The 14,824-nt window shown below is 35.8% G+C and overlaps 1 protein-coding gene across 1 annotated transcript in view; it reads left to right on the top strand.

The window, feature by feature from the left end:
* The window catches only part of KIAA1109 (KIAA1109 ortholog), a 340,787-nt gene that overhangs the window by 258,412 nt on the left and 67,551 nt on the right, over window positions 1-14,824 (top strand). The window contains exons 52-59 of the mRNA XM_006866287.1: window positions 41-138; window positions 1,136-1,321; window positions 3,726-3,894; window positions 6,419-6,630; window positions 8,012-8,210; window positions 11,497-11,556; window positions 12,211-12,437; window positions 13,489-13,619. Coding sequence (XP_006866349.1) covers window positions 41-138; window positions 1,136-1,321; window positions 3,726-3,894; window positions 6,419-6,630; window positions 8,012-8,210; window positions 11,497-11,556; window positions 12,211-12,437; window positions 13,489-13,619 — 1,282 coding nt within the window. The remainder of the gene's footprint in view (window positions 1-40; window positions 139-1,135; window positions 1,322-3,725; window positions 3,895-6,418; window positions 6,631-8,011; window positions 8,211-11,496; window positions 11,557-12,210; window positions 12,438-13,488; window positions 13,620-14,824) is intronic.

The following is a 14,824-nucleotide window of genomic DNA, read 5'->3' as shown; positions in this document are numbered from 1 at the left end:
AGAGGATTGTCTCAAACCTCAATTACTTAAATTTTTCTAGGTGGGGAACAGCCTATTCCTCTATGGAATGAACATGATGGAACAGCGGATGGAGATAAACCTAAAATTCTCCTCTATTCACTGAACTTACAGTTTAAGGTAACATAAATAATAGTAATATTTAAATGTTTTTCTATTAATATATACTTATTATAGAAAATTCTTGTATATAAATGTGCTAAGTCAGAAATAAAATGAAGTGTTAACCACATCCAGTCAGGGAAAAGTTTTAAATAACTATTTGGATACATTCCAAGATTTTTTCTACTCACATGTGCCTATCTTATGTATTGTTTTAAATTTGTGGATACTTTGCCGTATCAGAACATTTAGATTCAGTTTATCTTTTGAACAGCTGTATTTATTACACAATTCATTTAACTACTTACCTTCTAGTAAACATTTCAATTTATTAAACATTTACTGCCACACTCGTTTAAATATTTTCCCAATTAAAAAAGAATATCTTAATAGAAGTCTTAATATTTTTGATAGTTATGATGTTGTTCTTGTTAAGTGCCATTAAGTCGGGTCTGACTCATATCTACCCTGTGTAAGGTTTCCCAGGAGTGGTTGGTGAGTTTGAACTGCCACCTTGTGGTTCAAAACAGCCTTGCAGTCCAGTGCTTTATCCTATGGCACCACACCTTTTTAAAAAGAAAAATATTAGCAAATAGACATGTAACTGTAATTAATGCATTTAATTAATAAAAGTCTGCATATTAAATACAAAATACTTAAATTTGTTGTTGTTAAGTGCTGTGGAGTTGGTTCTGAGATAAAGCAACCCTGTATAGGGTTTCTGAGTAGTGGCTAGTGAGTTTGAACCACTGACTTTGCAGTTTAAACCAACCTTGTGGTCCAGTGCATTATCCTTCAACACCACACCAGGACTCCTAAATGAAATGTAATATTTAAAAATGTTTCTACTGATAAGAGAAAGAAGGTAGCCAGTTTTATCAGATGATTGGACATATCCTATAAAATGTTGTAAAACATGGCTATTTTATTTATGAATATTGAAGAAGTGCATTTGAATGGGTGGTTCATTGTTGATTTATGATATTCCTTTTCCTCCTAACACATAATATTCTAGGGTATTCAAGTAACCGCAACAACACCATCAATGAGAGCAGTGAGATTTGAAACTGGTTTGATTGAACTGGAGCTCTCAAACAGACTTCAAACCAAAGCTCTACCAGGGAGTAGCAGTTATCTGAAACTGTTTGGTAAATGCCAGGTGGATTTAAATCTGGCATTAGGACAAATTGTCAAACATCAGGTGAGTACAAAATATGTTGATACTAATAGAACTATGCCTTTTAATATTTGAACTACTTCAATCTATGTTTATTATATTTATAAAACTTCCAAGATTCTAAACTTTCTGATTGTAAATTCTAATAAAAATTCATATAAGAAAACTTTTACAATTTTCATGGAGCACTGTAGCTGTGTATTGTTATAGTTTTGTGAAAATTAAATTTAATCCGTGATCTTCATAAAATATTTCATTGAATTTTTATTTTCTTATTTTTATCTCAATATTTTGTACTAACATTGGCCAGCTTTTGAAATATCATTACATTTATTAGTTGCTCTATAGGATATTGGCAAATTTTATATACTAGAATGTTCATATATAAAATCAAACCAATAGTCAAAAGTTATTCAGATTCTCTCTCTTTTTAAAAGGTAAATTGCTCATCATTAGTTTTTTTTTTTTTTTTTTCATTTCAACTTGTTTTGATTTAGCTAAAAACTGTTTTGTAGATTAAGGCCTTTTCCCCCTTTGGTTTTAAGAGCGAACTAGAATACTATGAGTCACCATTTTCATATATAAATAGTTTATATGGGGAAAATGAGAAAAAAAATTCTTCTCTCTAGAAAAACAGTTTTTGTTTTTGTAGGTTTGTTTTTCAAATGCTAGCACATTTTTTCCACCATGCCTCTATCAAATTATGCTACTACAGTGACTTGTATGTGGCTGTGATTCTGGAAGTTATGCCACTGGTATTTTAAGTTCCAGCAAGGTCACCCATGGTGGAGAGATATCAGCTGAGTTTCCAGATGAAGACAGACTAGGAAGAAGGAGAGACAGACTACTTCCGAATATTTAGCCACTGATGAATAGCAATAGAACATTGTGAGATAGCACCAGAATGTTGAATATTGAAATATGACAAATAGCAACAGAATATTGTCAGATATAGTGCCAGAAGATAAACCCCTCAGGTTGAAAGGCACTCAGAATGCAACTTGGTAAGAACTGCTTCCTCAAAAAAGAGTTGCCCGTAATGGCACAAATGGAGTAAAGCCTTCAGGACCTTTATTTGGGTCACAACTCAAAATAAAGATAAATGGTTGTAAACATCCATTAATAATTGGAACATGGAACATGTTTGGAAAATATAGCCTTGGTGACAGAAATGACGGTGGAGATCACATGATAGAATTTTACGAGACCAATGACTTCTTCATTGCAAATAGCTTTTTAAACATCTGGACTTCACTAGATGGAATACACAGAAATCACATTGACTATGTCTGTGGAAAGATATTGTGGAAAACCTCCATGTTATCTGCCAAAAAAGGACAGGGGCAGACTGTAGAACAGACCATCAATTTTTGGATTATATGAAGAACAATGTGGCATCAGGTTTGAAGTAAGACTCCTTAACAAACTGTGATAAGACACATTGCATTAGGCAAATCTGTTTCACAAGACCTCTTTAAAATGTTGAAGATCACAGATGTCAGTTTGAGGACTAAAGTATTTTCAGTAGCCTTATATACATGTTAAGGAGCTCTGGTAGTATAGTGGTTATGAATTAGGCTGCGAACTGCAAGGTCAGCAGTTTGAAACTACCAGCTGCTCTGCAGGAGAAAGATGAGGCTTTGTGATCCCGTAAAGATTTACAGCCTTGGAAACCCTGTACAGGGTCGCTTTGAGGCGGCACCGACTTGACGGCACTCAACAACAACAACATATACATGTTAAAGTTGGATAGTGAATAAAGACTATAGAAGAATTGATGTATTTGATTGGAGGAGAATATTGAAAGTACCATGGACTGCCAAAAGAACAAACAAATCTATTGGGAGAAATTCAGCCAAAATGCTCCTTAGAAGCCAGAATGGCTATACTTCGTCTCTCTTACTTTGAACTTATTATCAGGAGGGACCAGTCCCCGGAGAAGGATATCATACTTGGCAAAGTGGAAGGTCAGCGAAAAAGAAGACCCCAATGAGAGGGATTGGCACAGTGGCAGCAGCAGTGGGCTCAAGTGTAGCAATGATTGTGAGATTAGCACAGGACATTGTGAGATTATCACAGGTGTATAATATCACTATGTGTTAGTAACGACTTGACAACACCTAGCAACAACAACAACAACACATTTTGAGGAGATGAAGGAAGTTTTCATTATTTTGAAGTATTTAATAATACACTGCATTCAGAGACTGAACCTCAACCTTACTTCTGTATGGAATGTATCTGTGAATTCGTAAGTTGTGACTGTTCATTAATACAGTATGACTGTGCTTACTATATATTCCAGGTGTGTATGGTATAAAATATAAAGAACATATACTTGAAAAATGAAATTGATAAATGTATTTTTATTATAATTAAAATATTCTTTCCATTATTTGATTTTTTTGAGCTTTAAATTTTATTTCAGGTTTATGAGGAAGCTGGTTCTGATTTTCATCAAGTTGCCTATTTTAAAACCAGAATTGGATTAAGAAATGCACTCCGAGAAGAAATCAGTGGTTCTTCAGATAGAGAAGCTGTACTTATTACTTTGAATAGACCAATTGTTTATGCACAGCCTGTAGCCTTTGATAGAGGTAAGACAACGTCCATCATTATTGTCTTCTAGGATTTAGAAATTTCTATATATCATCTAGCTTCATTTTGCTTTCTGTATGGATATATGAGTGTCTGAGTCTGGATTTTACTGATAATGCCAAATTTTTTTGGTTTGCCAAACTAATGGACCCATTTATGTTTTGCCGTTTTATTTACTCATTCATTCTGTAAACATTTATTGTGTACTGTCTAGAAATAGAATAATACAAAGATAAAAAAAGAAACTCTAGACTCATGCCTTCAAGGACCTCTAAGTAAAGTATAGAGTAGAGTTAGAGGTGTATGTTCCAGAAACTGAAGGAGTCTCTGACTTTGTCTGTATTGTTTAATGGAGAAAATTCTACTTGACATGAGATGTAAAGTTAGGAGTTTACCAGAAACACAAGGAAATGAAAGTTTATCTAATTGACAGTTGTTTTACAGAGCTTAGAATACTCTTTGGCATACAGAAATAACTAAATAAGTATCTAACAAAGGAGAGAGAGAATATGAATGAAGGTATATGAGCAGAGGCCTGAGAAAATGTAGTACCAGCTTTCATAAAAGAAAATAATGAGAATTAGGATAGGATATAACTGCCCCATGAGGGTTTTCAAGGCTATAATCATTAAGGAAGCACACACATTTTTCTCCCGCAGAAAAACTGGCAGGTTGGAACCACTGACCTCTTGATTAACAGCTGTGTACTTAAACACTGAATCACCAGGGCTAAGCCATGCCCAATAGTGAAGTTGCATGCCCACCTAAAAGAGCAAAGTCAAAATATTTGAAAAAAACATTTTGTCGACTAAACAAAGCAGTTCTGTGGTTCAGAACATCCTCCAGTTTGTGACGACTCCACCATGTTTGTTCCCTGGTCAGTCTTAATTATGCATATAGATTTCACTTATAACACATATCACACACCTTTGAGTGCAATGCTAGGTTACCCACCTGTATACATGACATCTCCACTTTGATTAAAAAGCACTTAAACTCAATATGTCTAAAATGAAAGTTATAAATGGCACCACTTTCTGTCTACTTATTATGCCAAAACTTGGCAACATCCCTGGACTCCTGGTGCGGCACTGTAGGATCAGCACTGACCTGGGAACCACAAGGTCAGCAGTTCAAACCCATCAGCCACTCCTCAGAAACCCTGAGGTTGCTATGAGAAACGGGGTCGCTATGAGTCAGAACTGACTCGATGGCACTTAACAAATGGTGACATCCTTGAAATCTCCTTTCCCCCCTATCATTCTGTCCGTCAGGACATCATGGTGATATTAACAGCTCACTCCTCTCAGCCATCATCCTAGTCATCATTTCTTATAAGCACTGTCAATAGCTTTCTTTCATTTCTTCCAGACCCCATCCTATCTGTTTTGTACACTACAGTCTGACCTGATATATCTGCCACCACCCCTGCAAAAATAAAACACTGATTCTTGGAGCTCTTAGCTGTGGCATGTAGGGCAGTATAAGATCTAGCCCCACTCAATCCTACTTCAGCTTCTTTCATATCACTGTCTCCACTACAAGGAGCCCCTGGGGTTACAACTGTCAAACACTCGACTATTAGCTGAAAGGTGAACCGTTTAAACGCCCCCCAGTAGCTTTGTGGCAGAAAAACCTGATGAGCTACTCCTATATAGATTGTTGTTGTTATTGTTGTTAAGTACCATGGAGTCGGTTTCGACTCCTAGTGACCCTTTACAGGGTTTCCAAGGCTGCAAATCTTTATGGGAGCAGAAAGCCTCATCTTTCTCCCACGAAACAGCTGGTAGTTTTGAACTGCCAACCTTGTGGTTAGCAGTCCAGTTTGTAACCACTACGCTACCACAGCCTAGAAAGCTTACTGTTAACATGTACTCAGTGGCACCTATCAACAACATTCTCTACTACAACAGTGTCTTAAGCTCCCTTGCATATGCTGTGGTTCAGCTTTACAATCTAATGATTGGAAAGGTCCCTCAGACTCAATTCAGGTACTTCTCCTCAGGGAACTCTTTTTTCTTTTCTTTTTTTTTTTGCGGGGGGGTGGGTGCAGTGCTTATAAGTTTTCTTTTCATCTATCACAGGAAAATAAAACTTAAGCCAAAAGTTTAAACAGCACATTTTAAATAATCTAATTGGTGTTTCCTCTCAGGGAACTCTTGTATGAATACCTATCTCTGTATCTCAGATTTCTTTAACATATAGAATAGATGTTTTTCCTTCAACAGTTTTTAACTGTAGTAACAATGAATTCGGTGAGGAAAGAAAAATCAAAGTTCTAAGAGGTCGATGGTTGTTAGTCTATCCCAGGCATTCAACAAATAATTTGTGTAAAGAAGGGAGTGAGTTTCTTTTTCCTTCTGCCATTATGTGTTCTACTGCTGCTGCGTCTTTGTTTTTCATTAATCTCAAGTTAACTAGCTCCTCCTTAATGCTGATGCTACAGTTCTCTGATACTAATATTTATTCATCTTACAGCAATGAATTTAATGTTCTTTTTTCCTTACCTTAAAATATCAAAAGCTGTGCTGTTTTGGCTGAATTATAAGGCTGCCTATGACAATTGGAATGAACAACGTATGGCCTTACATAAGGATATTCATATGGCAACAAAGGAAGTAGTAGACATGCTGCCTGGTATCCAGCAAACATCAGCACAGGCCTTTGGGACTCTCTTCCTCCAGCTCACTGTGAATGATCTGGGAATTTGCCTGCCTATCACAAATACTGCACAGGTAAAAAAATAAAAGTCATATTCCAGATTAAGAGGCAGGTGTTTTTACCAACCATTTCTGTGTATACAGAGTAGATCAATAGATTTTCTTTGAGAGATTATAACTTGAGTTAAATAAATAGCAAGATAGAATGGACTCCTTCAAACATTATTTATCTGTAACATTTTAAATTAGAATCTCTGATATTTTTCGCTGAAGCATTCTAACTTGCCCCAGGATAGTGATGAGAGTAATACCCATCTGATAATTTGTGATTTTTACTTTGGCAGATAAGAAAGTTGTTTTCAGTCTTTTTGGTAACAAAAAAGTCTTTGACATAGACTTGTTCGTAAAATGGAAATAAAAAGACTTCAAGAATATTGTTTAACAATCTTTAATAACTTCATCTATAGCAGAACCTTTTGTTGTTGGTAAGTGCCATCAAGTCGGTTCTAACTTATAGCAACTCTGTATAGGGTTTCTAGGAGCAGCTGTGAGTATGAACCATCAATCTCATGGGTAGTAGTCCAATGCTTATAATACATTGCCACACCAGCTATGTTTACAGCTGTATAAAGCAAGAATTTTCTCTTCATAATTTAGGACCAAATCTCCGGAATATTTATTTGCATGCACTTGTGTATGATAAGTAATAATTATAACAAATCTATAATGGTTTTGAATGAGTTTATCTGTAATGTTTTGTTTGGCAAGACAGTGTTAAGAAAACCACAGTGGCATGTGTCTCAGTAAATGAAAAATGGTGATAGTTTTTAATGGTACGATGGACAGTGCTCAGAAGTTACACATGTCTTAGGTGTATGTCATAGTGAGAGAGTTCCCATGACTGAAGCTGAAACAGGTGTGAGATAGTTAGCCCTTAGCAAGTTTAATGGGAAAAAAAGACATTATGTATGTGTGTATATTGTTGTTGTTGTTAAATGCCATCAAGTCGGTTCCAACTTATAGCCAATCTGTATCGGGTTTCCAAGGAACAGCTGGTAAACTTGAACCAATTACCTTTCAGTTCAAGCCAACCTGGTAGTCCGTCCGGTGCATTAACCCACAGCACCACACCAGTAGTCCATATATGTATATGTGTGTGTCCATATATATGCATAGAATCTTGGTTTGGTGCAAGGTCAGCAGATCAAACTCACCACCCACTCCTTGGAAACCCTAGACAGGGTGGCTGTGAGTCGGAATTAACTCGATGGCACTTAACAACACCAGTATATATGTGTGAGTATGTATTTCTATATATGACAAATGTACTGCACTTGATTTTTAGTGATGATATTTAGATTTGGTGCTGTATAGTTTTCTGTGTCTGTCAACCTGTGAGCTCGTTCAAGTCAAAGTATCATCACCTTTTGTCTTATTTCTTTAATGTACTTTGCAGTCTAATCACACCGGAGACCTTGACACTGGTTCTGCTTTAGTATTGACTATTGAAAGCACCCTCATCACTGCTTGCTCTTCAGAGTCTCTTGTTAGTAAAGGACATTTCAAAAACTTTTGTATACGTTTTGCTGATGGCTTTGAGACATCGTGGGATGACTGGAAACCAGAAATTCGTGGGGATCTAGTGATGAATGCCTGTGAGTGTCTTATTTTCTATATAAATTTTAGAATTTCTTTGTCTTGATTTGTAAAACTAAAAGATATTCAGTTTTAAGAGTGTTTTTAAATTTTGTGAAAAGGAAGACCAAAATGTATTTGTGAAAAACATAGCTTTTAGTAATTTGTATAAATAATGTACAAACTATATAAAGGCATTCTTTTTGATGGTATAACATTTGAAGGTTTGATCTCTCATTTTCCCTGTAATTGATCCATGAATGATCAACCAAACATCTTTGTTCTGTGGAGATCTTGAAAGAAAGTGATGAATGTCTAAGACTCAGTGCATCACATGACCTAAAATAGGTTATAAATAACCATGGTTGGTAATTGCATCCCTAGTTATTATTGACATTAGTGTTCATAAAAGTGCATGTAACTTACTTAAGCCTAGTGACTGTTGTTAAGATGACATCTTTGCTATCCTTACATATTTTGAAATATATTTCTAAGCAACGGAACTATGCTATAGATCCTTAACAGTTTACATTAAAGGTAAAATGTATGAGAAGTACTAAGTAACTTTTCACTTTTGACTCTAAATAAAAGTTTGAAAACCATTAACAAATAATAACTCCCCATCTAAGTATAGAATCCTATTGTGGCACCGTGGGTTAATGCACTGGACTGCAAAAATCGGTTTGAACAGCAAGGTCAGTGGTTCAAGTTCTCAAGCTGCTCCTTGGAAACCCTATACAGGGTCGCTATGGGTCGGAACTGACTCAACAGCAGTTAACAATAACAACTTCTAAGTGTATAGTCAACCAACAAAGTAGAACACTAACATGCTGACAATGTTAATGTGAGTAATAAGATTTTAGGTTTGGGAGGGTACTAAATGGCCACAGCCTTCAGTATGGGTTGCATCTCAATGTAAAGAAAACAAAAATCCTCACCACAGGACCAATAAACAACCTCCATATGAATGGAGAAAAGATTGAAATTGTTGAAGATTACGTTTTATTTGGATCAACCATCAATACTCATGGAAGCAGCATTCAAGAAATTAATTGCATTGGTATTGCACTGATCACATCTACTGCACAACAAGACCTCTTAAAAGTGTTGAAGAGCAAAGATGTCAGCTTTAGGACTAAGGTGCTCCTGACCCAAGCCATGGTATTTTCAATAACCTGATATGCATGCAAAAGCTGGACAGTGAATAAGGAAGACCATAAAAGAATTGATGCATTTGAATTATAGTATTGGAGGAGAATATTGGAAGTACCTTGGACTGCTAAAAGAACAAACAGATCTGTGTTGAAAGTAGTACACCTAGAGTGATCCTTGGAAAAGCTAGGATGGCCAAACTTCATTTCTCATGCTTCGGACATTTTGTCAGGCGAGACCAGTCGCTGGAGAAGGATATCATGTTTGATAAAGTGGAGGGTCAGAGAAAAAGAAGAAACATCCCGGCAAGATAAATTGGCAAAGTGGCAGCATCAGTGGGCTGCGTGGCAACAATTGCGAGGTTAGCCCAGGACAGAGCAGTATTTCGTTCTATTGTACATGGTCGCTATGAGTCGGTACTGACTTGATGGCACCTAACAACAACAATAACAACAAATGACTTTGGTTTCATGTTTTTGTTTTTATTTGGGGGAAGAGGTCATGGAAGCAGTGAGCAAAGTAAGTTGTTTTATTAGAAATTCCAATTATAAAATAGGCAGATTAGTTTTTATTCTCTGTCACTTCATAGGAGAGGAAAGCCTAAATGTGTTCTACCATGTTTCTATTTAATAGTTCTTCATTTCACTTACCTTCAACTGTAACTCATATTTCAAACTTTTCTGTTCATTCAATTACATTTTATAGGGTAATCTAGATTTATTTTATTCTGACTTCTTGTTATTGTTGTCTACCACTGAGTTGTTGTGTAACTCTGAGCCAGTCCTATAGGGTTCCCGAGGAAAGGCTGTTGGGTTTGAGCAGCCAGCCTTGCAGTTAGCAGTCCAGTGCTTATTTTACAGTGCCACACCAAGACTCCTGTGATTTGTAATAATGACTATAGAAGTTAATCTTTTGCCCCCAAATTAGATCTAGTTCTTAATTTGGCATCTTTAAATGAGACACAGCACAGATGCCAAATAATTCAATAATATAATTGGCATTTTAAAGCTGTTTCTATCTCTTTAAAAGCTACCAAAGAAAAGACCTTTTCTTCCAACATAAATTGTAGCATTTTTAAGTTGAGTCATTTTTCAGTTTTGAAAACAAATGTAACACCATAGTACTTAGAAAATGAATACCAAACTCAAATTTGAATAATATTTGAATACCAATTTAGGATTAGAGTGAATCACAAAAGAACATTTATTTTAAGACATGTATAGTATCACGTTTATATTTATATTTGGTTTTAATTATTGTTGTTGTTGTCGTGTGCCATGGGGTCGGTTCTGACTCATAGCAACCCTGTACAGGGTTTCTGAGGCTGTAAATCTTTACGGGAGCAGATAGTCTCATCTTTTGCCCGCAGAACAACTGGTAGTTTTGAACTGCTGACCTTAAGGTTCGCAGCCGGATTCGTAACCAGTACGCTACCAGAGCTCCTTTGGTTTTAATTAGGCATTCCTAAAAAAGGGTCTTAATTCTACCTTAAGTTTCTAATTTGTTTAAAAATTCTTTCAAGGATAGTATGTCCTTTGCTGTATAAAATAGAACTTAATTGACATCTTTTTATGACTTTGAAGTTGTCAAATTAAAGCTAAGTGATAGTAAATGTTTCAAAATTAAAATCAGATGTGTTCTAAGGATAATTTTTCTGACCTTATGAGATTGACATCATTGTAGTGTATTATTTGTATGCATACAATGTTCACTGTCAAAGAAGACAGGGATGATGAATCATGACTTTGACTTACTGTGGCAGTTCTTAGTTATTAAAAAAATCATTTTTGAAACATTTATATTTTCTTAAGTGTCCTTGACTGCTGGTAAGAATTGTCTTAGCCACCTGGATGTTGGTGGGAAGGCAACTCGAAGTTCAGAATTGGCCAGGTGTTGTCACGCAGATAATTAAATCACATTCAGAATGCAAACATGAATCTGTAGTAAAATTGTTAAAGTCATAGAATGAGATATTGTGAGATATGGAATGGATTCTTAGAGTTAGCTAAGGTAACCCTTTCATTTTGTAGATTATGAAACAAAACCTAGAGAAGCTAGTGATCCTGTTTGTGTTTAAGTAATTATCTTTAACTGAATAATTGGAATATAATATTGAATCTCGGCATAGTTTTACTGAAACCTATTTTTTTGCAGGTGTAGTTCCAGATGGTACCTATGAAGTATGTTCAAGGACAACAGGACAAGCAGCGGCTGGTAAGTTCACATATATTACTTTGGTGACTTATGTCAGAATTCTGCCCAGATTTTAATGGCATGAGGATCTTTTAGCTAAGCTAACTCTAGTGTTTTGTGTTTTTTAGAATCATTTTATAATAGTATTTGAACTTTTTATTTATTTAGTAGTTATACTGCTATGCGTTTTAAAAAAGACAAAAGTGAATAAGTTCAGAAAGTTCATGGGAAATTGTATAAAAAGATAATGGATTCTTTCCCATGAACTTTTTGAAGCCCCCTAATATAGTCGTGGGATGGATGGTAGCTCCTCTTAGGAGTTTGGAAGGAAATCTGCAGTTTACTGGAAAGAAGAAAGGTGTAACTGATTGGAATTAAGCCCATATTCTAGTACATCTCTGCATCTCACTACGGGAGACATTAGTTATTATGTGTGACCATTGTCCATCACATTCCTTAATTATTTTGTTGTTAAATGCTGTTGAGTCAGTGCCTACTCACAGCGACTCTGTATAGGATTTCTGAGGAGTGGCTCTTGGGTTTGTACTTCTGACCTTCCTGCTAACAGTCCAGGGATTAACCTACAGTGCCACACCAGGGTTCCTCCTTAAATATAGAATTATTTAAATTTCTATGTTAGGCCTTACAAAAAATGCCACTTCTTTATTTAAACAGAAAGTAGTAGTGCTGGAACCTGGACACTCAATGTACTGTGGAAAATGTGTGGGATTGATGTCCACATGGATCCTAATATTGGCAAAAGGCTTAATGCTCTGGGCAACACCCTTACAACACTGACAGGAGAGGAAGACATAGATGACATTGCTGACCTAAACTCAGTTACCATAGCTGACCTGTCAGATGAGGATGAAGTGGATACTATGTCTCCCACTATCCATACTGTAAGTAAATACTGGTAGAACTTTTCAGGACTGGGTTTTACACTGAGACAGGAGAATTAAGATATACTGATTGCTATTTACTATATAACATTTGCTGTTAATAGAGGAAGGCAAGGAAATGTTTGTATTTTATGTGTCTGTATTTCATAATATTTTAATTGAGTTCTGCGTCTGTTGACCAACTTTTGTTCTGGCTTATAGGACTAACATGAAAAGCAAAATGAACATCAATCTGTAGAGACAGAAAGTAGACTCATAGTTGTCTAAAGCTGGGATTAAAGGGGAAAATGGGAGTGATTGCTAATAGGCATAGGATTTCTTTTAAAGTGATGAAGACATTCTAAACTGAGAATATAGTGATGGTTACAAAACTTTTTAAATAAAGATTATTTTAAAAAACTGAATTGTGCATTTAAATGGGTAAATTTTATAGTGTGCAGTTACATCTCAATAAAGATACTTAAAAATGAAATGTCAAAAAAGCAAAGCATGCACACACCAAGTCCAAGTGTACGTTTTAAAAATAGTAATCAAATGTACTCTCTGCTTTCATTGTGGGATTAAGAAATTAAAAAAAAATTTTTTTTAAACAATTTTACCATGGAATAGTTTTGTTCTTGGGAAAAAAATGTTAAAAATTAATGTTACTGTTTATCATTTAGAGTTCAGATGGAAGTTCAGTAAGTGGAGATGGCCACAAACTCACCTTTGGGCAGCGACTTGTAAATCACCTCCTAGGCCTGACACCCCAAAATCAACGCTATTCTGTTCCTGCAGAGTATCTGTGTGACCCAGAGATGGGCTTCCCTAAGTCTAGCCAGTCCCATTTGAAAGCTTGCAGAGCTCACTCATGGGGAAACGTAGGTAGCATTTTTGAAAACATAGGTAGCATTTATGAAAATGAAGGGATTTGAATCACTGGTGAATTCCAATCATTGTACCTAATATAGCTGACTTTGATTCTTGCATGCTTCCTTTGATTTAAGGAGTTAATTTTGATTTGCTGTGTAACCTGAAGGTGGCAATGACAGATATCCTTTTGATTTTTCAGGAAGCTATCGATTATCGAAGACAAGGAACATCTGGCAGCCAGCCAGGAGAACTTAGAGGAAGAAAAATTGTGAAGCGTATAGTAGATATTAGAGAACTGAATGAACAGGCCAAAGTAATAGATGATCTCAAGTATGTATATGGATTTTTCATTAAATATAGTATGTCCTAGTATTAGAATGTGAAGGAAGTTGAATTTGGAGTAGTACAATCCCTTTCATTTATAAATGAAGACATCAAGGCCCAGAGAGGTTTAGGTTTAGTAATTAATTTACTTGTGATCATAAATTTATTAGTGATAAAGTTAGTGGCTGGAATCCTAGTCTGGCATTCTTCACAACTCCCAATTTCTGAACAGTTTATTATTGACTTTATATCATATGTATCTCTACATATGTAGATACATATACAACTAGGCATAAATATGAGGATAAGTGAAAAAGTAATTGCTATAAAATGATCAAAACATTTATTAAACGAAAATATCAAAATGGAAAGCAATTATTTTTCCATTATGCCCTGTCGTGTAGGTCTCTATAATTTTGAAGGTACTATTTCCATCTCTCTAGCCCTTCTCCACCACCACTCATCTATCAGTTTATTATACTATGGTGGCTTCCATTTTATTGTGATGCTGGACGGTATGCCAGCAGCCCTTAAATACCAGCAGGGTACACCATGGGGAACAGGTTTTGGTTGAGCTTCCAGACTAAAACAGACTAGGAAAAACCAGGAGCAAACACGTCAGAACGTTTAGCCACTGAAAACATTTTGAATAGCATGGAACACTATAAGATAGCATCAGACTATGAAACACTGAAACATGATGAATAGCACCAGAATATTGTCAGATACAGTGCTGGAAGATGAGCCCCTCAAACTGGAAAGCACTCAAAAATACAACTAGGGGAAAGCTGCCTTTTCAAAGTAGAGTTGACTATGATGATGCAAATGTAGTAATCTTTCAGGACTTTCATTTGATGATGAAGCACAACTCAAAATAAGGAAAAACAGCTGCAAACATCCATTAATAACTAAAACATGGAAGGTATGAAGTATATATCTAGGAAATTTAGAAGTTGTCAAAATGAAATGGAACAAAGAAAGGTCAGTATCCTAGGCTTTAGTGAGCTGAAGTGGACTAGTATTGGCTATTTTGAGTCTTGACAGTCACATGGCTTACTATGTCGGAAATGACAAATTGAAGAGGAATGGTGTCATATTCATCATCAAAAAGAACATTTCAAGACCTGTCTTGAAGAGTAACACCTACAAGGAAGGCCCATTAATACCATTAACATTCAAATATATGTACCAACCACTAAAACCAGTGATAA

Source organism: Chrysochloris asiatica, unplaced genomic scaffold (assembly GCF_000296735.1).
Source record: "Chrysochloris asiatica unplaced genomic scaffold, ChrAsi1.0 scaffold00088, whole genome shotgun sequence".
In the NCBI taxonomy this organism is placed as follows: domain Eukaryota; kingdom Metazoa; phylum Chordata; class Mammalia; order Afrosoricida; family Chrysochloridae; genus Chrysochloris; species Chrysochloris asiatica.
Note: the sequence above shows the minus strand (reverse complement) of the source record. Positions and strands in the feature narration are given on the sequence as shown.